Below are 22,293 nucleotides of genomic sequence, written 5' to 3'. Positions count from 1 at the left end.
TTTTTATAACTCAACCAAAATTATTTACATCACTTTTTCAACTAAACCAAACTTATGTAGTGTCTCATTCGCAGAACAACAGGTGGAAATAGTCAACATGGTGGGATACAATGATCAAACGTGCTGTTCAGCCTTCAACCTGCAAAGAGGTGAAGTATCAGCTGCTGGCGCAAGGCTCTTGCAATGGCCTCCTCCCTCGTCGTCCTGCGGGTTGTAGTGGTGCCATGAGTTCCTCGTCCTCTTCATTCTCCCCTCGTCTTGCCTGAGCTGGTTCTGCAATGTCCTCCAGTGGGAAATCCTGTTCCCTCACGATGGCTAGGTTGTGTAGCATACAGCACACCACAATGAACTCAGCGACCTGCTGAGGGGAGTATTGCAGGGAGCCTCCAGAGCGGTCCAGGCATTGGAAACGCTGCTTTAGCACTCCAGTTGTCTTCTCGATGATGTTGCGTGTGTCTATGTGGCACATATTGTAGCGATGCTCGCCTTCTGTCTGCGTTTACAGGAGGGAGGTCATGAGCCAGATGGAGAGTCTGTAACCTTTGTCTCCCAGCATCCAGCTCTGGCCTTCTGGTTGCTGCTCAAACATCTGTGAGACAACGCTCTCACGCAAGATGAAAGCATCATGGATGCTCCCTGAATATTTTGCATCTATTGCCATGATACGCTGAGTATGGTCGCAGACGATCTGCAAGTTCAGGGAGTGGAATCCCTTTCGGTTTCGGTAAACCTCTGGCTCATCTAAAGGTGCTTGCTGGGCGATGTGTGTACAGTCAATGGCACCCTGTACCTTGGGGAAGCCAGCAATTCGTGCAAAGTCTACAGCCCTCTCATTCTGTGCCTCCCTGGTCATTGGGAAGTTAATGAAGTCGTCCCTGCGTGCAAACAGTGCAGCAGTCACCTGGCAAATGCAGCTATGTGTAGCATGCTGTGAGATGCAGCATACGTCTCCAGTTGATGCCTGAAAGGAGCCGGAGCTATAGAAGGCAAGTGCCGCAGTCACCTCGACCTTGACCTTGACAGGCAGTGCAGTCCTCCTCCCGCTTCTAGACTGTATGTCTGCCTTTATGAGCTGGCATATCTCTGCGACCACCTTTTCAAAAGCGCAGCCTTCTAATGCACTGTCCCTCAGTCAGGTGCAGGTATGAGCGCCTCTCCCTGCAAACTCATTCGGGGTAAGGCCTCCTTCCCATAAGTCTGCGACCTCTTTGATTATGCTGATAATGCTGCTGAATAAGCTTTCTTCAATGAAAAGCCAGGAGAGCATAAGCATGTACCACATATGGCAAAGATAGAATAGCCCCCATTCTTTAAATGTCCTTAGAAACGAATTATAAACTCACAAAAAGCTCAATCTGTAAACACAGCCTTCCCTCCAAAAGCTTTAACCCAGCTCCGTTTTTCAAGGTGGCGCCGTTGGCGTTTTACATCTTTGAAAAACTTTTCACACAAAATCCGTATCAGCACCCGACCTGCAAAGCGCCGTTTATTCGTATCTGGTGACGATCTATACTGATTTTCTGAAGTCACAGTTGTACCTGTTTTTTTTGGAACAGCTGCGAAATTGCGGAGAACTAAAAATAGTTTCCCATAAAATAAAGTTAATATTTTGTTCAAAATGGCAATGAAAAAAAATACCAGCGAATTCAGAGTGTGAGCACTCGAGTTAGCATTAGCGGGCCCACTGGAAACAAAGCAGATTGGATTTATGTTGAAAAGAGCCCAAGATGGCGCCATTATCGCGGATTTCCATCCGACTCCACCAGGCAAGGCAAGCTTTTTAAAAATGGTATTTAGCACTGTCCTTAAAAATATCCTTATTGGGGAAATTTGCATAAAAATGGCACTATCGTTGGGTTTTACCCCAAGTGATGTCACAAAAACGGTACTCAAAAAAAAATAAGGGCCGATTTTTTTTTTAAGGATGGCGTTACACCACTGGCGAAACTAACAAAATGGCCCTAAATTTACTTAGCTCCAAAAAAAAACTTTTAGCTCCAAAAAATGGAGGCAAATTTCAGGCCCAAGGGGTTTTATCAAACTGAGGAAAATATGCTATCAGAAGTAAATATTTCAAAATAACATATGAATTACTTGGATTTTATATTTACTCATTTATATTAAATCATTTAAAAGCACAATAACGATTAAGGACTAGTTTGTCCTTTGGACTATATAGATCGATATATGCACATATTTCAGAAGTAATTCATTGGCCATTAAGTGCTTTGGAATGTCCTGAGGGTGTGAAAGGTGCCCCATATACATTCAAGCTCTTCCTTTCTATTAACAATCTTGTGTAAGCAACAGACATTGGGCCGAAATTGCCCCCCCTCCTTAAGATCCATTTCCGCCTCGGTAACGGAGTGAATAGACCTCACCGACTGGGGGCAGACGGATGGGCCGACCCTTCCTATATTGCCCCAGGGCCGGGAGCACCAGGAACAGGTTTCCGCACCGCCCGTGTTGCCGCCCAGCGGGCACGCTCCGACCCCCTTCCAACCAGCGGCGACTCCCTTTCCAACCCCCGCGGGAAATTGCCCCGTGGGAGCGGAGCGGCCACCAGTCGGTACAGGTTTCCCCTGCGGGAAGCTGTGTGTGCCTGGGCAGCGTGTCCGCCCTTAAAGAGGAGGGCGCGTTGCCACCATCTCATTTTGATTGTCAGCCGACTGCCAGGTCAGCCCGACAATGATGGCCACGGGTTCGGCCAGGCCGCCAACAAGCAGCCTGGCACCCCCTCTTGGGTACCGGGCCACTGGCCCGGCCGCAACTTTCCCCAGTGGCCCAAACTCAACCTCATGCAGAGTTCACAGTGGCCCTCTCCTTTAACTGAAGGGGAGGGACGTTGTGACTGGTCAGTGCGGCGCTGATGACGCAGGGCGACAGCTGCTCCGCTCCAACGGCACTTCTGCCCCTCAACACCGCCCCGATCAGAAATAAACACAAAAGAGGTGAATATCGGTCCAATCTCCACCCCATGGTTGGGACAGAGACAGACCTAAGGGATCAGTTAGTGTGCTTACTTTCTGGTCGGGGGTGGGACCAATTTCAGCCCCATTGTGTTAACAAAGCTTACTTCCTGATTTAACGATATATGGTTACACTTTTATATCAACATTTAACACTGAAATTGCTGATGCTACTATTTATAATGCCAATTTCTAATGTAAGCACTTGGCTGTAGCTTTTTGTTCATGAGCGAGTTGTATTAAAGTGAGTTTTCAAGAAATGGTAATGCGGCAATTTTCTCAATTGGTATCTTATTAAAAATCTTACATCCGTGCACTTACTGTCTTCAAAAACTTATTTCCTGTTATGTTTTTGCCACGTGTTTACTAAAATTTTTTACTACAATAAATATTTCTGAGTAGATTTATAATAGGGCTTTCCTGTGTGAACTCATCGCCTGTAACTGCGCAATCTGGCCGTTGAAGGTGGCAGGACAGGTTGAGAAAGCGGTTAAAAAAACTTGCGGGATCCTGGGTTTCATGAATAGAGGCATAGGTCCTGAACCTGGTGGAAGCTAAGTTCTGCCCAAGTGCCGCCCAAAGGACCGCTGAGATCCCGACGATACTTTGGGCGGACCTTTCATGAAAAAGCCCTGGAAAGACTGCCCGGTGGCAAAAAAAGGACTTGCGCTTGAATCTGGGCGGCAGCTCCTAATCTCGGCGGCAAAACCAATCCTCGGCAGAGTACCGCCGAGTATAGAGTCAGGCCAAGGGAAAGAGGATCATATAAAAATAAAATTTCCAAAAAATAAAACGAAACACTGGCAAACCTTCAGGGGATCCCATCCACCTGAATCGCTGGAAAAAAAGAAATAAAAGTTTATGATCTTTTTTTGAAGGTCTTCATATTTACCGCTGAAGTTAGACCTGCCTCCACGCGGCAGTCTTTCCCCCTGCTGCCGCCGATTCCCGCCGGGACCAAACTGGCAGCTCGGTGGGCGGGAGGACACTTAGGCGCGTTGCACGGCAGCGGACGTCAGAGGGCAGTTCCCAGCAGGCTTCTCTCCCTGCCAGCGGGAGGCCTCCACCAAACTCGCTCAGAAAACTCGGTGGCAGCGGGCGGTAAGTCCACCAAGTTCGGCCCCATAGACTACGAAAGCGTGGAAATTATGATGAACCTGTATAAAACACTGGTTCGGCCCCAACTGGAGTACTGTGCCCAATTCTGGGCACCGCACTTTAGGAAGGATGTGAAGGCCTGGAGAGGGTGCAGAAAAAAAGATTTATGAGAATGGTTCCAGGGATGAGGGACTTCAGTTACGTGGATAGACTGGAGAAGCTGGGGTTGTTCTCCTTGGAGCAGAGGAGATTGAGAGGAGATTTGATGGAGGTGTTCAAAATCATGAGGGGCCTGGACAGAGTAGACCAAGAGAAACTGTTCCCATTGGTGGAAGGGTCGAGAACCAGAGGACACAGATTTAAGGTGATTGGCAGAAGAACCAAAGGCGACATGAGGAAAAACTTTTTTTACACAGCGAGTGGTTAGGATCTGGAATGCACGGCCTGAGAGGGTGGTGGAGGCAGACTCAATCACTGCTTTCAAAAGGGAGTTGGATAAGTACCAGAAAGAAAAAAAATGCAGAGCTACGGGGAAAGGGCGGGAGAGTGGGACTAGCTAAGGTGCGGCATGGGCTCGACAGGCCGAATGGCCTTCTTCCGTGCTGTAACCATTTGATGATTCTATAGGTAGCTTTACCCCACAAATCCCTAAAACTGTTTAGGGAGATTTTTCATTTGAACAAATTCAAAAATTTACAAAATTCATGATAACATGATTAACTTTACCAATTGAATTCCTATGTCTTTTCATGCATTCTTTATAGCTTTTACTGGAAGGCCTCAGCTCTCCCTAAAACCTGAGCTATGGCTCGTACCTTGGCTAGATTTTCCCCAACAAGTTTTGTCGGCGCACTGACCTCAAGCGCGCTGGAAACGTGCCGGCAAAAACGCGCCCCATCCTGGTCACTGTATGCAGTCCCCGGAGTCCTGGCGTGGCGTCGATGTTGAGGTGAGAGGCGGAGCCAAACGCCCCGCTGAAAACACTGTCGGCACATTCGCGCATGCGCAATGGTGACGGCCCCGACGTGTGCGTATGCGCAATCGACATTAAACGCAACTCCAGCAGCTGCAACTTCCCACCCCTATCCCAGGCCGAATGGCCTCACACACAGGCCGGCCCGCTGCCTTTCCCGGGCAGACTTTAAAGATAAGGTTGGATTTACTTTTTTTATTGTATGTTATTGGTTTGAGCTGTTCCTTAATGTTTGCTGCTTCTATGTTGAGGTCCTCTCCAGTTCCCTTCCCTCACCTATCCCTGCCCTCATGTCTGCTGAATGTGCGCTTTTTCTTAACTGCCCGCAAGGTTTTTCAGAGCTGGCCACATACACTGACCTAAGTAGATCTGGAGTACTTTTTTTATTGGCCAAAGTGGCATAAATGGCCAAAACTGACGTAAGTGTCTGGGAACGCCCCCTTTTGAAAAAAAAAAACTGACCTAAAAAAAATCGTACCTAACTGACTTACTTTGGAGCAAATTTTTTTTTGGGGGGGGTAGGGGGGATGGCATTTTCTAACTTACACCAGAAAAAACTTACTCCAAAAAAATTGATGCATGTCATGGTCAAAATCGGGCCCCTTGATACCAGAGCTTTGATGCGGTGACCTGAATTTGGATAGTGTAGTCTGAGCCTGTGCAGTGTACCTAATCTCCCAGGATGCATCAGTACCACTCCGTCAGCCGCACTCAGTAACAAAATTTTTTTTAAAATTAGCTTTATTGAAACAAAAGGGCTGATAGTAACCCTGCCCACCCAATGGAAGCTGGGCAGGTGGGCAGTTAAGATGGCATGTGGGACTTGCCTTCCCGTGAGATCGATCTGGATGTCAACAGCATCTTTGTTTAATTATGTTAGCTTTCGTGACTTCCCCACCAGACCAAATTGGCAGGAAGAGGAGCCAAGTCCAGAAGAGCAACAAAATGCCAAGTGGCTTTACTTCTTTTGAGTTTCTTTGTGGGGTCAGGATGAGTCGGAGCGCTGCTCTGGGCCCCACAATGAAACCTAAAGCCTTCCCTGCCCTGGGTTTTCCTCTCCCTCCCCTGACCACAAAACCCTCCTGAACCCCTTCCAACTACTTGCCTGATAGCCAGAGACCATTCGGCCTCCTGGCACTCGAAATCTCACGCGTGCCCACCCGCCTTCTAGCCGGCTGTCACTTGCCGCCGGGTCTGCTGGGAGACTGATGGAACCAATGCAGGCGGGAACCGGGAGTTAATATTTCCCAGGCCAAATGGTTTTCCATCTGCACGATTTCCACCCAAATTAAAATCGGCCCTAAATTTTATCTTGGCTGTCTTTTTTTAACAAAGATTCAGTGGGTTTACATGAGTTTGGGCACAATCATAATCATAGGCAATCCCTCGGAATCAAGGAAGACTTGCTTCCACTCTAAAAATTAGTGCTTAGGTGGCCGAACAGTCCAATACAAGAACCACAGTCCCTGTCACAGGTGGGACAGATAGTCGTTGAGGGTAAGGGTGGGTGGGACTGGTTTGCCGCACACTCCTTCCGCTGCCTGCGTATGATTTCTGCATGCTCTCGGCGACGAGACTCGAAGTGCTCAGCGCCCTGCGCCCTCTCGGATACACTTCCTCCACTTAGGGCGGTCTTTGGCCAGCGACTCCCAGGTGTCGGTGGGGATGCTGCACTTTATCAGGGAGGCTTTGAAGGTGTCCTTGTAACGTTTCCTCTGCCCACCTTTGGCTCGTTTGCCATGAAGGAGTTCCAAGTAGAGCGCTTGCTTTGGGAGTCTTGTGTCGAGCATGCAGACAATGTGGCTCGCCCAACGGAGCTGATCGAGTGTGGTCAGTGCTTCAATGCTGGGGATGTTGGCCTGGCCGAGGACGCTCATGTTGGTGCGTCTGTTCTCCCCGGGGATTTGTAGGATCTTGCGGAGACATCGTTGGTGGTATTTCTCCAGCGAATGGGCAGTTGGTGGGTGGAGCATGTCCACTGCCAATTGCACCAGGTTCCACAACAGCTCACCGATTAGGAATCAGCTGGTAGTATGTAGAGCTGGCCAACAGTTGGAGCGTGAGATAGCCAATCCTGGTGTGAACGGGCCAGCAATAGGCCGGATAGTATTTGTGAGGCCAGGATGTGCACTCTGGCTTCTCCTGGCCCCACAAAGCTAGCAGGTCAAAAATTATTTGGGACTACTTTTTGGCAACACCCAGCACTCCCTTTAAAGTCCTCTGACTAGATGGTTCAATGCCAGTACTAATGGGCGGAGTGTCGACGGCAAATGCGCCACCCATTTGTACCACAAAATTGCCATTGGATTCTATGTATCCACATTGAACATGGCCTCTCGGATGAAACAGGCCAAGGCTCTTGGTGCTCTTCTCAGGACCCTATCCAAGGTGGCAGCAGCAGGGGGTCTAGTGTAAACCGGATGCCATTTTCAGGTCAGTTACCTCTGGACGGAGGGAGTTAAAATCAGACCCTGCGCGCACGTGTGTGAGAGAAGAAAATGATATCGTCTGATTGCATACCCGATGTAGCTTTTGTTCAGTATTTTATGAACTTCAGAAAGTAAACTGAGACTGCAGTCAGAGAAAGAGAGATGGCTTTATTTTCTGGAAAGCTGCCAGGTGGGAACACAGTAGTAGCTGGCCAAAAATAGCAGCGCCCCCGCCCCCGCTATTTCAAACATATGGTGGGAATAGGTGGACAGAGTGCTCATTTCAGGTGCGAGGCCACTTTAAATATGCAAATTGGGATTCTACGCTGGTTATAGTTTAGAGATATAAACATGCAGCGAGTGCACTGCACATGCTCCACCAATTGGTACTAGGCACTAACTGTCTAACCAATGGTCCTTAAAGTGACCACTGCAGCTCACAAAACAGCCCAAGGCATGTTTTTGTAAAGATTTTAAATGAATGCTCCTTCCGGCCCCACAAAATTCTTCCACCCGAGCTGCCGGAATTGCAGCCTTCGTGACCACCGAGCTGGTACAGTGCAGGCAGCTTGCTGAGGATACTGAAGTGAGGCCCGGCCCTCAAAATGGCTCTGACCTCCGACCAGTTACTTCGAGTAGATGACCCGAGCACTCCTTCGGCTGCCCACCTGAAGTCCGCCTAGATTTAAACTACCCGTTGAGTCTTTCTTCATGTTAATGCTCATTTAATTTTCAATATAGAAAACAGTTTATATGGAGGTGGTTTGCCAGGAAGGCAGTAGTAATCAGAGGGGACCAGAGATGAAGATTGAAATCACCGACGATGAGGAGTCATTATGTGTAAAGCCTAAGGGAGGAAAGGAGGGAGGATATCTTTGATAGAAACTCAGAACAGGGCTTGGGCAGTCAAAGACAATGAGAAACACCTCCAAGTCACTGACAGTAAAATCTGCAGTGTAGATATTCCTGAACCCTCCCAGTAAGGTCTTAGCCTTCGAGTGAAGTTGCTCCTTTAAATGCTGCCTCAGCTCAACTTTTGCTCCCCTCCCCAGTGTAAACAGCAGGGAAGCTGGACTCCTAGCCTGCTCAATATTATGTAAATCATCTGAGCCAGGGATTTAAGATGGGGTCAGTGTCAGAAACCCATGACACATACAAGGTCCAGTGTGCTGCTCTTTTGGCCGTGCAGTGCCCAATCAGGAATTTTGGGGCTTGAGAGTTTCCTTATAGTAAGAGAATGGGAAACATTCTGTGCTTGTTACAAAAAGCGATTGATTCTAGGCCATGGCAATAGCAACTGAACTTACTGGTAGTTATAGGCAACTGGGTCACGATTCCATTGACGAAGACACTGCCACTAGGGTTAATGGAGATGATCTGTAAAAAAAAAAACACCAATGCTTACTAAATACAATAAAGTTTAAACAATTGTTTTTCCCTAAATGTGTATCAAAATCATTTAAGCCATCAGAAAGCTAATTGAGAATCACTTACAGTTTGAGCTTCACGGACAGACAGTAATACTGACTTTAAGCATGTCTCAGACTCAGTAATGCCACATGGCTGCAGCTCTCCAAGAACAGTGAATTGAGTATTTCTGCAGTCCTAGAGTAAAGGATTAGAAGAATAAGACCAAATAGCAACCTTAATGTTTCAACCACTGAAATGTCCTGGAAGAATTTCAACACTGCATTGAAGACAGAAATAAGGTCGAAAAACACCAAGAACAACTCTCACTGTAACATCTTTGTTCTGCCAGCAACACCACAATAGCATTGGTACGTTAAACATGTTGGTGCTGGTAGTTTCCAGTTTACAAAGTCTCCATCAATCCTTACCTTAGCAAGAACATAATGGCACCTTCCATGGAATGTGTAATGGTTTTCATCAAATGTATTAATGTGAGCTCCTCCCTCAACAGAACAGATCCCAGGGCATGACAGATCAGTACAAGACCACTGCCCTCCATTACAAATGCTACCAGATTAAAAAGAGGGTATTTGAAATCAGTTATTTTCTTAAATGAAGATTAACAATAAATGACAAATTATGCCCCTCCTCCCAAAAGAAACAAACATAACGATTTATCAGAATCTTTAGCAAAAGTTAACACTATACATTAATTACCATTTACTGCATTTGGTGGAATAGGACTCTCCAGGATCATAAGATAAGCCATTGTAGATACAGGGACACTGTTTGTTTGGGATGCACCCAGTGTTGGAAATATCATCAAAAACGGTATCTAAAATATAAAATATTTGTTAGATTTCCAACATAAATTTCTTGGTTTAGTAGGTGTCATAGGTAAGTGATTGGCTCCTTGTTCAAAAGCAGCTGCCTTACTCTGCTCTTCTGTGATGTTCCGATATGATGTTAGAGTCAGAGACTGGTTACACCACAGGCCATTGGTCCTGTCGAGCCTGTGCCAGCTCTCTATAACAGCACTTCAGTTAGTCCCACTCCCCCGCCCTTTCCCCCTAGCCCGGAATGGTTTTGTTCCTTCAGGAACTTATCCAACTCCCTTTTGAAAGACACAACTGAATCTGCCTCCTCCACCCTTTCAGGCTGTGCATTCCAGAGCCTCACCACTAGCTGTGTAAAAAGGTTTTCCTCATGTCACCTTTGGTTCTTTTGCCAATCGCCTTAAATCTGCGCCCTCTGGTTCTCGGCCCTTCCGCCATTGGGAACAGTTTCTCCCTGGGAGCAGCCGGGTCACAAGAGCCCGAAAGAGGTTTGCTTTTACTTTCTTTGTGGAGCCAGGAGGAGCAAGAGTGTTCGTTATGCCTCGCCCCCTGTTTCCCCCGCCCGAGTTAAAATGCAAGCTACGGTTCATAGCCTTGTCTAAAAGAGAAAGCATGCACACACAATCAGTGTTCCCTCCATGGTGCGTGTCCGTACGGCTGCGCACTGAACTACACACAGCCGCGGGGGAGGGGCGGGGCTGAGCAGCTTCTCGCGGCAAAAGCGCGGCTCAGGGGAGGGGAGGGGAGGGGGGGGGGAGAGGGGAGGGGATGGGGGGGGGAGAGGGGAGAGGGGAGGGGAGAGGGGAGGGGGGAGGGAGGGAGGGGAGAGGGAGGGAGGGAGGGGAGGGGAAGGGCTGAGCAAAGTCCCGCGGCAAAAGCGGGAGCTCGGGGGCGGGGCTGAGCAGCTTCTCGCGGCAAAGCGCAGGCTCGGAGGAGGGGCCGAGTGGCTGGAGAGACGGTGAGAACAGCAGCTGCTGGGGCTGCTCGAGTGGTGAGCTCGAGCACAGGGGTGTCCAGCACATGGTGAGAAGGTGGGAGGCGAACAGCCGGACTAGGCCTCAGAGCCTGGGGGGGGGAAACACTGAGCTTCAGTAGGTGAGAGTGCCCCAGGTACATCGGTCAAGGTTTGAGGGAGGAGGCTCGGGTCGGCCTGTGAGGAGAGGGAGCAAACCGGATAAAAGGAATCGGGCCTGCCAAGTGTCTGGTTGACAGCCCTGGATTGGAGCGAGGCTCGGGAGTGTTCCCTATTGAGCAGCTACCAAAGTCCCAGGACTCCACCTGGCGAATGGCCCAGAAAGGCCCGCAGCAACTAAAAGTGACCAAAACAGTTGGCACAGCCCATCATGGTCAGATAAACACACACAGTCTGGACAATTGAGCAATGGATATATTCTCAATGCTTTCTGAGGGGAAGCGTTATGATACAGGTTGGTTATTGATCATATACATAAGAAATAGGAGCAGGAGTAGACCACCTGCCCCCTTGAGCCTGCTCCGCCATTTAATAAGATCATGGCTGATCTAATCATGGACTAAGCACCACTTCCCTGCCCACTCCCCATAACCCTTTACTCCCATATCGCTCAAAAATCTGTCTATCTCCACCTTAAATATATTCAATGACCCAGTCTCCACAGCTCTCTGGGGCAGAGAATTCCACAGATTTACAACCCTCAGAGAAGATACTCTTCCTCATCTCAGTTCTAAATGGGTGACCCCTTATTCTTAAACTATGCCCCCTAGTTCTAGATACAGGTTGTGGCAGAATATTATCTGAATGGCGGCAGATTAGGAAAAGGGGAGGTGCAGCGAGACCTGGGTGTCATGGTTCATCAGTCATTGAAGGTGGGCATGCAGGTACAGCAGGCGGTGAAGAAGGCAAATGGTATGTTGGCCTTCATAGCTAGGGGATTTGGTTATAGGAGCAGGGAGGTCTTACTGCACTTGTACAGGGCCTTGGTGAGACCTCACCTGGAATATTGTGTTCAGTTTTGGTCTCTTAATCTGAGGAAGGGCATTCTTGCAATTGAGGGAGTGCAGCGAAGGTTCACCAGACTGATTCCCAGGATGCCAGGACTGACATATGAGAAGAGACTGGATCGACTGGGCCTCTATTCACTGGAGTATAGAAGGATGAGAGGGGATCTTTTAGAAACATATAAAATTCTGACGGGACTGGACAGGTTAGATGCAGGAAGAATGTTCCCGATGTTGGGGAAGTCCAGAACCAGGGAACATAGTCTTAGGATAAGGGGTAAGCCATTTAGGACCGAGATGAGGAGGAACATCTTCACTCAGAGAGTTGTTAACCTGTGGAATTCCCTACCGCCGAGAGTTGTTGATGCTAGTTCATTGGATATATTCAACAGGGAGTTAGATATGGCCCTTGCGGCTAAAGGGATCAAGGGGTATGGAGAGAAAGCAGGAACGGGGTACTGAAGGAATGATCAGCCATGATCTTATTGAATGGTGGTGCAGGCTTGAAGGGCCGGATGGCCTACTCCTGCACCTATTTTCTATGTTTCTATTCCCCCATGAGGGGAAACATCCTCTCTGCATCCACCTTGTCGAACCCCCTCATTATCCTACAAGTTTCAATAAGATCACCTTTCATTCTTCTAAACTCCAATAAGTATAGGCCCAACCTACTCAACCTATCTTCATAAGTCAACCCCCTCATCTCTGGAGTCAACCTACTGAACCTTCTCTGAACTGTCTCCAATGCAAGTATATCCTTTCGTAAATATGGAGACGAAAACTGTACGCAGTATTCCAGGTGTGACCTCATCAATACCCTGTACAGTTGTAGCAGGACTTCTCTGCTTTTATACTCTATCCCCCTTGCAATAAAGGCCAACATTCCATTTGCCTTTCTGATTACTTGTTGTACCTGCATACTAACTGTTTGTGTTTCATGCACAAGGACCCCCAGGTCCCTCTGTGCTGCAGTATTTTGTAATCGCTCCATTTACATCATATTTTGCTTTTTTATTTTTCCAGCCAAAGTGGATAACCTCACATTTTCCCATATTATATTCCATCTGCCAAATTTTTGCCCACTCACTTAGCCTGTCCCTTTGCAGATTTTTTTGTGTCCTCACAATTTGCTTTTCCCACCCATCTTTGTATCATCAGCAAATTTGGCTACATTACACTCGGTCCCTTCATCCAAGTCATTAACACAGATTGTAAATAGTTGAGGACCCAGCATTGATCCCTGTGGCACCCCACTAGTTACTGTTTGCTAACCGGAAAATGACCCATTTATCCCGACTCTCTGTTTTCTGCTAGTTAGCCAGGTGACACCTGGGAGTCCCTGGCCAAAAGCCGCCCTAAGTAGAGGAAGAGCATCCAGGAGGGTGCTGAGTACCTCGAGTCTCGTCACCGAGAGCATGCAGAAAACAAGCGCAGGCAGCGGAATGGCGGTGCAGGCTAGAAGGGCCGAATGGCCTACTCCTGCACCTATTTTCTATGTTTCTAAACTAAACTCCTCACCCATCCTTTCCTTCAACAACTGTCTGTCCCACCTGTGACAGAGACTGATTCCTGTTCAGTCACCTGAGAACTCACTTAGAGTGGAAGTAAGTCTTAATTTCGAAGGGACTGCCTATGATGATGAGTTAGCCAATCCACTATCCATGCTAATAAGAACATAAGAAATAGGAGCAGGAGTGGGCCATACGGCCCCTCTAGCCTGCTCCGCCATTTAATAAGATCCTGGCTGATCTGATCATGGACTCAGCTCCACTTCCCCGCCCGCTCCCCATAACCCCTTATCCCCTTATCATTTAAGAAACTGTCTATTTCTGTCTTAAATTTACTTAATGTCCCAGCTTCCACAGCTCTCTGAGGCAGTGAATTCCACAGATTCACAACCCTCTGAAAGAAGTTGTTTCTCCTCATCTCTGTTTTAAATGGATGGCCCCTTATTCTAAGATCATGCCCTCCTAGTTCTAGTCTCCCCTATCAGTGGAAACATCCTCTCTGCATCCACCTTGTCAAGCCCACTCATAATCTTATACATTTCAATAAGATCACCTCTCATTCTTCTGAATTACAATGAGTAGAGGCTCAACCTACTCAACCTTTCCTCATAAGTCAATCCCCTCATCCCCGGGATCAACCTAGTGAACCTTCTCTGAACTGCCTCCAAAGCAAGTATATCTTTTCATAAATATAGAATCCAAAACTGCACGCAGTATTCCAGGTTTGACCTTACCAATACCCTGTATAACTAGCAAGACTTCCCAGCTTTTATACTCCATCCCCTTTGCAATAAAGGCCAATATACCATTGGTCTTCCTGATCACTTGCTGTACCTGCATACTATCCTTTTGTGTTTCATGTACAAGTACCCACAGGTCCCACTCTACTGCGGCACTTTGCAATCTTTCTCCATTTAAATAACAACTTGCTCTTTGATTTTTTTTTCTGCCAAAGTGCATGGCCTCACACTTTCCAACATTATACTCCACCTGCCAAATTTTTGCCCCCAACCCCGTGAGCTTTCATCTTGTGCAGTAACCTTTTATGTGGCACCTTATTGATTACCTTCTGAAATCCAGATACATCATATCCACTGGTTCCCCCTTATCCACCCTACTCATTACATCTTCAAAGAACTCCAGCAAATTTGTCAAACATAATTTCCCTTTCATAAAACCATGCTGACTCTACTTGACTGTATTATATTGCCTTGCTACTGCTTCCTTAATCATGAACTCCAACATTTTCCCAATGACAGATGTTGGGCGAACTGGTCTATAGTTTCCTGCTTTCTGTCTGCCTCCTTTTTTAAATAGGGGCGTTACACTTGTGATTTTTCAATCTGCTGGGGGCGCGCGAGGAGAGGGAGAAGGGGGAGCGTGAGGAGAGGGAGAGGGGGGCGTGCAGGGAGAGGGGGCACACGGGGAGTGGGCGAGGGGGTGCGCGCGGGGAGTGGGCGAGGGGGGGCACGCGGGGAGTGGTATATTGGACCCCGTGGCAGTAGAAGTATAATGTGACCAGCGGGGAGAGTTGGATTGGACCCTAGTGAGACCACACCTAGAATATTGTGTATAGTTTTGGTCTCCTCAACTAAGGAAGAATATACTTGCCATTGAGGGCGTGCAACAAAGATTCACCAGACATTCTTTGGATGGGGGGATTGTCCGATGAGGAATGATTTAGTAGACTGGGCCTATATTATCTAGACTTTAGAAGAATGAGAGGTGACCTGATTGAAACATACAAAATTCTTACAGGGCTTGCTGGGGCAAATGCAGGGAGAGTGTTTCCTCTGGCTCAGGTGTCTAGAACCAGGGGTCAGGGTCTCAGGATAAGAGGTCGGCCATGTAAAACTGAGATGAGAATGGTGAATCTTTGGAATTCTCTACCCCAGAGGGTTGTGGAGGCTCAGTCTTTGAGTATATTCAAGACAGAGATCGATAGTTTTTTGGATATTAAGGGAATCAAGGGATATGGGGATAGTGCAGGAAAGTGGAGTTGATGTAGAAGGTCAGCCATGATCTCATTGAATGGCGGAGCAGGCTCGAGGGGCTGAATAGCCTACTCCTGCTCCTAATTCTTATGTTCTAAGTAGAAGTATAATGTGACCAGTGAGGAGAGTTGGATTGTCAATCTTGACTTAATTTTCCAACACTAGTAAATGGAGAAAGACAGATAAGAGAAATTTCCAGCATAATGTAACGGTAATTCATGTTCAATAAATGTCAATCTCATTTACTTATATTGATGTACATATGCCTTAATTGGTGGTTGTTGTTGTAAAGTGTAAGCTACCCATGGACAAAAAAGTGGCACTCGGGAGTTTGTAGCCAGCCGAGTAGAAAGAAATATTAGAGCATATATTGTACACAATCCCTTGTATTATATTCACTCTGATATATCAGATGCTGCAATTAAATAATTATAGTCCCCTCAACCTTAATCCTGCCTTTATTTCAGGTGAGGTGAATTAGAAAGTATTAAATCCAGAAATATTAGCAGTTTGCTTTATTAAAATGTAACTATAGTTTAGTTTCTGTTTCTGCTAAAGTTAGACGGCGAAGCCTCAATGGGACATCAGTGGGCATTGCAACAAAGGTAAATCTTAAAATACTAAAAAAACTGTAAATGTTAAAAATCTCAAGCAAAGACAGATAATGCTGGCAATGGATAGCTGATCAGTCTGCATCGGTAAAGACAAAAGACAAGTTACGTTTCTGAGTTCTGACGATTAACTTGTTTTTTTCTCTTTACAGATTGTCACAGATGTGCTAAGTTAAATGTTAAACCCCACGTTTTACCAACTGGGCCGATAGTCACATGAAACATCCTCCTCACCTTCATCAGACAAGGAAAAACCACCATCTGCAGTTATTATTTAATTAAATTATATTTTCTGAGGTATTGCATCTTACCAGGAGGACAGAAGCAGCCGTCAATGCAGTGGTCCTCACACATCTGGCTCCTATCAGGATTTGAGCATGTGTCTGCACATGGAACACCACACTCTTCATAGGTCATATTAAACTGGCATGTCTCTTCTGGAATAGAGAAAACAGACAACTTTTGTTGTCTTCATCATTTTCATAAGTAAATAAATGCATTTGTGATTTTATTAAGTGAGTTTGAGTGTGGTTGATTTTAAAGGTACTTGCCACACATTTTTTCCGTTCGCCAGTTGCCGGGTTTCCCTCCAACATGGGCACACTGTCTAGAAAATTCTGCTAAGGTATTGCAGATGCAGGATGTTGAATTTTTAAAATCCTTACACAGACACAAGTCCAGCATGCAGTTCTTGATAAAAGGTGCTAAATCTAAGATATCATAGCAGTTGAAAAAACCTGGTTCTGTGAGTACATTTTCACATACGGATTCCTGAGGAGAAAAGGAAGTTATTTAGTGATGGACATAAACATTGGGGGAGAAATTCCAGGGTGCTAAATTTTGAAAATTTTGCACCAGGCACTAATGATTCTGAACTTGTACTAAATTGGGCTTTAGCACCACAAGAAGGAAGGCGGTACTAAATCAAGCACTAATGACCTCAGTAGGGCACTCTCGGGGTGCTTCCACCATGGATTTCAGCTGTATTCAGCATTGATCCTTCCATCCTTCACACTGGCTCATTCCAGCTTTAAAAGGGAGGTTGTATCATTGTGTAGCTGCTCATTTTCAGCACTCCTGGATCTGAAGGCAGCCTGCGAGGAAGTGAATCCCCTGATGGCAATGGCTGATTCCAATCCCAGGGCGGGAGCTCATTGGTTCACAGATGTAGCATTGGAGACATTGCTGGCTGGAGTGGAGCAAAGGAGGGAAATGCTGTTCCCGGCCAGTGGAAGGAGGAAATTGCCCCAGGTCTTCGGGCAATGTGGAGGGAAGTGGTTGAGGAGGTCTCGGCAGAATGGTGCAACGCAGCCTGACAGTGTCAGAAACAATTCAACGACCTCAGTCGGGTGGTCAAGGTGAGTAGATGCTTCAACAGGTGCTACATACCAGCATTTGAACCTCTGTGCACACTGCGCAAAGAACCACACCCCCACCAAACATCTGCACCTACTTCATCTCACATCCACATCTCACACCTTGCCTACAATCACAGCTATTCAACGAGGGCAGGCATATCTCCCAGACACATAGCTGGACTCTGACTCACATAGATTTGGGTTTTTTGCAGGCCAAGATGGCCCACAATAGGAGGGAGCAGCAGAGAACAGTGGGGGTGATGCTCAGCTCCAGCAGCTCTCAGACCTGGAGGAGCGAGTGCTGTGACTCATTGGGCAGCAGGTGCTGGGCAATGTGGACCCTGTTGAGAGAAACAACACAACCCCCTCCTTTTCTCATCCCACTTCTCCCTCACACCAGAAGCCATTATCACTTTCCAGCTCCTGATACTATCTGCATTCCTTGCTCCATTCCTGCCCCCCAGCCCTCACCTTCACACAACTCTTCTACCTTTACGCTTTTCAAATAATCAGCCAGCAGATGAGCAGCCTGTCCTGAACCTCCCACTGAGAGTGAGGAAGGAGAAGAGGAGGAGGACCCAAGCACCGTGTCACTGCATCTCTCACCTGCAGGCACCACCTCAGAGACTGGCACTACACAATCGTTAGAGGCAAGCTGAGCAGAGGGATGTGCACTGGGTAATGCACCGGGGATGGGTGGGCTGCAGCAAGACCAAGGGGAAAGGGTACCTCTGGAGCCAGCTCCCTGTAGGGCGAGTTCTGCTGCACAGGACTCGGCTGAGGACCCCGATGAGGAGGCGTATACAAGAAGGCTGATGGCCATGCTTTCTGTGATGGTAGGTGCAAAAGCAAGGGTGCCCGAGAGCCTCTCGACAAATAGTAAGGCGCGTGGAGCAGCCCGCCTCCAACGTTGCACAGAGCTCTGCGCACACCAGGAGCCCATCATTTCCAGTCTGCAGACAATGGTGGACTTCCAGAGAAACCGCGGGGACCCAGGCCTCATGACATGTGTCATGGGCATTGTGGCAGTTTCCATTGCAGCACAGGCAGAAGCAACGCAATGTCTTAATGCAGACAATGAAGAGCCGGGGGGGGGTGGAGGATTCATGAAAGAGTAAATTTAAAAGCAGCAAGAGAAATGTCAAGGTTCTAGAGCAGAGCAGAGTTTTGGGTAAAAATAAGCAGAGTGGGCCAGAAAAGAGAGTAACAAAGGTAATTCTTTTTAGGCAGTCCCCCAGAGTCGAGGATGACTTCCTTCCATACTAAAATGTGTTCTAAGATGACTGATGAGACCAATGCGGAATCTACAGTCTCTGTCACAGGTGGGGCAGACGGTAGTTAGAGGGATGGGAGGGTGGGGTGCTTGATTTGTCATGCACTCCTTCCACTTTTTATGCTTAGTTTCTGCGTGCTCTCGGCGAAGAGACACCATGTTCGGTGCCTTCTCGGATATGGACCTCGATGGGGCGGCGTATACAAGAAGGCTGATGGCCATGCTTTCTGAGATGATAGATGCAATGGCAAGGGTCAGTGGGGATGTTGCATTTTTTCAAGGAGGCTTTGAGGGTGTCCTTGAAGTATTTTCTCTGCCCACCTGTCGTGACATAGCAGGGAGTGGAGTGCTTGTTTCGGGAGTCTAGCGTCAGGCATTTGGACAATGTGGCCCACCCACTGGAGCTGGTCAAACGTGGTCTGTGCCTCAATGCTGGGGATGTTGGCCTGAGAGAGAACACTGATGTTGGTGCGCCTATCCTGCCAATGAATTTGCAGGATTTTGTGGAGGCAGCATTGGTGGTACTTCTCCAGTGCTTTGAGATGCCTCCTGTACATAACCCATATCTCTGAAACATATCGGAGGGTGGGTATCATTATTGCTCTGTAGACCATGAGCTTGGTGCTGGGTTTGAGATCCTGGTCTTCAAACACTTTTCCTCAAGTGGCCGAAGGCTGCATTGGCACACTGAAGGCGTTGATGGACTTCATCATCGATGTCTGCCCTTGCTGATAGTAGGCTCCCAAGGTAATGGAAGTGTTCCACATTGTCTAAGGTCCCATCGTGGATCTTGATAACCGGGGAACAGTACTATGTGGCAGGGGCAGGTTGGTAGAGGACCTTCGTCTTACTGATGTGTAATGTGAGGCCCAGACTCTCGTACCTTTCAGTGAAGGTGTTAATGATGGTTTTGGAGTTCGGACTCCGAGTGTACAAATGCAAGCATCATCTGCATATTTAATTCAATGACAGAGGTTGGAGCAACCCTGGATCTGGACTGGAAGCGTCGGAGGTTGAACAATTTCTGGCTTGTCCTATAGATTAACTCCACTCCAGTGGGGAGCTTGTTAAGGGTGAGATGAAGCATTGCAGCGAGGAAAATTCAGAAGAGCATTGGTGCGATGATATAGCCTTGCTTGACCCAGGTCTGCACTTGTATTGGGCCTGTGGTGGATCCGTTGGTAAGAATCACGGTTTGCATGTCATCGTGAAGCAGGGGAAGGATGGTAAATTTTTGAGGGCAACAAAATTTGAGAAGGACACTCCATAATCACTTGCGGTTTGACAGAGTCGAGGGCCTTTGTGAGGTCAAAGAAAGCCATGTGAAGAGGTTGATACTGCTCCCTACATTTTACTTGGATTTGTCACGCGGTGAAGATCGGGTCCATTTAGGGCATCAGGGAAAAATAGAAAAAATTCAAAGCTAAAGGCACTATATCTGAATGTGTGAAGCATTCGCAACAAAATAGATGAATTACTAGCGCAGATTGAAATGAATAGATTTGATCTAATAGCCATTACGGAGACGTGATTGCAACATGACCAAGATTGGGAACTAAATATTCCCAGATATTTAACTTTTAGGAGAGAAAGGCAAAATAGAAAAGGAGGAGGGGTAGCCCTGATAATGTATGGGATAAAGATAGTCGAGAGAAAGGATCTTAGCTTTGAAAATCAAGAAGTAGGTTCAGTTTGGGTGGAGCTAAGAATCAGCATGAATCGGATGAGTGGAGGCTTGAACGTGAGGGCAAAGAGTGAAGGTAGGGCCCAAACCTGTGGTCGAAGGCTCACCGGACGCCGTCGGGATCGAGTGCAGCAGCTCAGTTGACCACATCCAGTGGGGAGCGAGAAGCGAAGGTCCAGTTGTAAGGTCTTGGTAGCAGGGAGGTCGGTCTGGAAGGTAAGTCTTGATTGGGGGGTGGGCAGTGGGACTGCCCTTGTAGCATGGGTTTTAGGGGTAGGAAATGCATTCACTATTAGGGCCAGGGGGGATTTAAACAGTGAGGTGGGGAGATTGGGGGAGAGAAGAGTGGCAAAAGGCCAGGGGGAAGCTTGTTCAGAGAGAGCTCCCTAGGAAACTGCCATCCTATCTGCCATCTTGGATCAGCCATTTTGGACTTTCAAATCTGCCCCCAATGAAACTCTCAAATCTGTTTGAGCCAGAGCACTCCTTCAACTGCAAATCGGTTAAAACGCCTGTCTGCCTGTGTGAAACTAACAAGGTAGCATTATTGGCCGACTAAACGTAAACCTGATGCTGGTGCCTTTAAATAGCGCTCCTCCAGCCGACATCCGATTTAAACCCGACTGCTCAACCTGTCGTTGTTAATGGCAGGCACACAACCAGGGGGCAAGCGCAAAATTTTCTTCCGGGGTGCTTCCCAGGCGCTGCGCAGGGCAATGACATCAAGATCTCCATGCGCAGAGATCGGGGCGCAACACCGTACCGCCACCACTAAACTCCCACCAAATTTAGCGGAGGGCAATGATCTTGCCCTCCCTGGCACAAACCCTTTCGCACTCCATTAGCACCCCCCAAAGGCACTAATGGGAGGTGCAAAGAAGCCCAATTTTTCCACCATTATCTGTATATCAGCCTTTGAAAGGTTTACTTTTTAATGTACTTGATAAGTATTTCTTATCAGAAAGGTGCGGAATGTCAGTGCTACAGATGTTTGCACCTTTGCTACCAGTATCTGCATTAAGTACTCCCAGGTATATTATGAGTTCGATGCTGAATAAGGATCTCTCTACCCTGACCTCAGAAGAGCAAACTTTCTGTACCAATGTAACATTATCGTTCTAAACACCATCTATTCTGAATATTAGAAAGTATAAAATTAGTAAAGGCCATTTATATTGGTCTGTTTCTGTACTGTAGACCCGTTTGGTCCAACTGGTCTATGCCGGCTTTTATGATCCTCACAAACTGCCTCCCATCCTTCTTCATCTAACCCTATCAGCATACCCTTCTATCCCTTTCTCCCTCATGTGTTTTTCTAGCTTCCCCTGAAATGTATCTATACTCCTTGTGGTAGCAAGTTCCACATTCTAACCACGCTCTGGGTAACGGAGTGCGAAAGGGTTTCTCCTGAATTCTCTATTGGATTTATTGGTCACTATTTTCTATTTATGACTTCTAGTTTTGGACTCCCCAGCCCCCCGCCCCCAAGACTTTAGAAATTGGATATGGCCACATGACGGGTAGTGTTAAGCCCCAACGATTTTAAGCTGCGCCAGATCAAAATGGTCTAGGTAGCACGCAGAATTTGTGCTCAGTCCTCATTAACATGATTGTAATCCTGATCTCAGCGCTGAGACTGCTGGTCAGTGGCTTACTGCTCATCATCATCATAGGTGGTCTAGGCCAATAACAGGTCCAGTCTGATACCAGTCATGTTTGGCACAGGCTTTATTCAGTACAGCACCTCATTGTCAAGCCACTTACAACTTCAGCTGTAAGAAGATGGCAGTGGAAACACGTGGCTGAGTGTCAGCACAGGGAGAGAGCCCGCAGACTATCGGACGCGGCTCTTGAGGCAGTGGCTGTGGAGAGGATGTGGGCTGTCCTCTTCCACATACTGGCAGGCGGCCCTCGCTACACATCTATTGAAGGCTCTGGAAGGAAATGACCACCCATGTGACAGCAAGCACTGTGGTCCCAAGGTGTCCAGTGCCACTAGAAGTTTAATGACCTCACATAGCAGGTCAAGGTAAGTGAAAGCTTAAGCAAATGCCATATCCCACCATCTGCACCACAAGCCTCACACACTACTCAATGCACCAGAACTCCGGCAGTGGCGGCAGCATGAAGAGAGAGGCGGAGAAGGCCCGGGGCAAAGCGCAGACCTGAGCGG

At 47.5% G+C, this 22,293-nt stretch overlaps 1 protein-coding gene across 10 annotated transcripts in view; it reads right to left on the bottom strand.

Annotated features, from left to right (window-relative positions):
• The window catches only part of LOC139279954 (mucin-2-like), a 242,283-nt gene that overhangs the window by 110,795 nt on the left and 109,195 nt on the right, over positions 1-22,293 (bottom strand). For 9 of the 10 annotated variants that reach the window (XM_070899303.1, XM_070899305.1, XM_070899304.1 and 6 more), the window contains 6 exons: positions 16,357-16,576; positions 16,117-16,242; positions 9,597-9,714; positions 9,308-9,446; positions 8,964-9,074; positions 8,777-8,846 (listed from right to left, as the gene is read on the bottom strand). In XM_070899303.1, coding sequence (XP_070755404.1) covers positions 8,777-8,846; positions 8,964-9,074; positions 9,308-9,446; positions 9,597-9,714; positions 16,117-16,242; positions 16,357-16,576 — 784 coding nt within the window. The remainder of the gene's footprint in view (positions 1-8,776; positions 8,847-8,963; positions 9,075-9,307; positions 9,447-9,596; positions 9,715-16,116; positions 16,243-16,356; positions 16,577-22,293) is intronic. The other variant, XM_070899306.1, reaches the window with a different exon arrangement.

This window comes from Pristiophorus japonicus, chromosome 14 (assembly GCF_044704955.1).
Source record: "Pristiophorus japonicus isolate sPriJap1 chromosome 14, sPriJap1.hap1, whole genome shotgun sequence".
NCBI classification, from domain to species: domain Eukaryota; kingdom Metazoa; phylum Chordata; class Chondrichthyes; family Pristiophoridae; genus Pristiophorus; species Pristiophorus japonicus.
The sequence above is the reverse complement of the archived record's forward strand: the minus strand, read 5'-3'. Positions and strand labels throughout refer to the sequence as shown.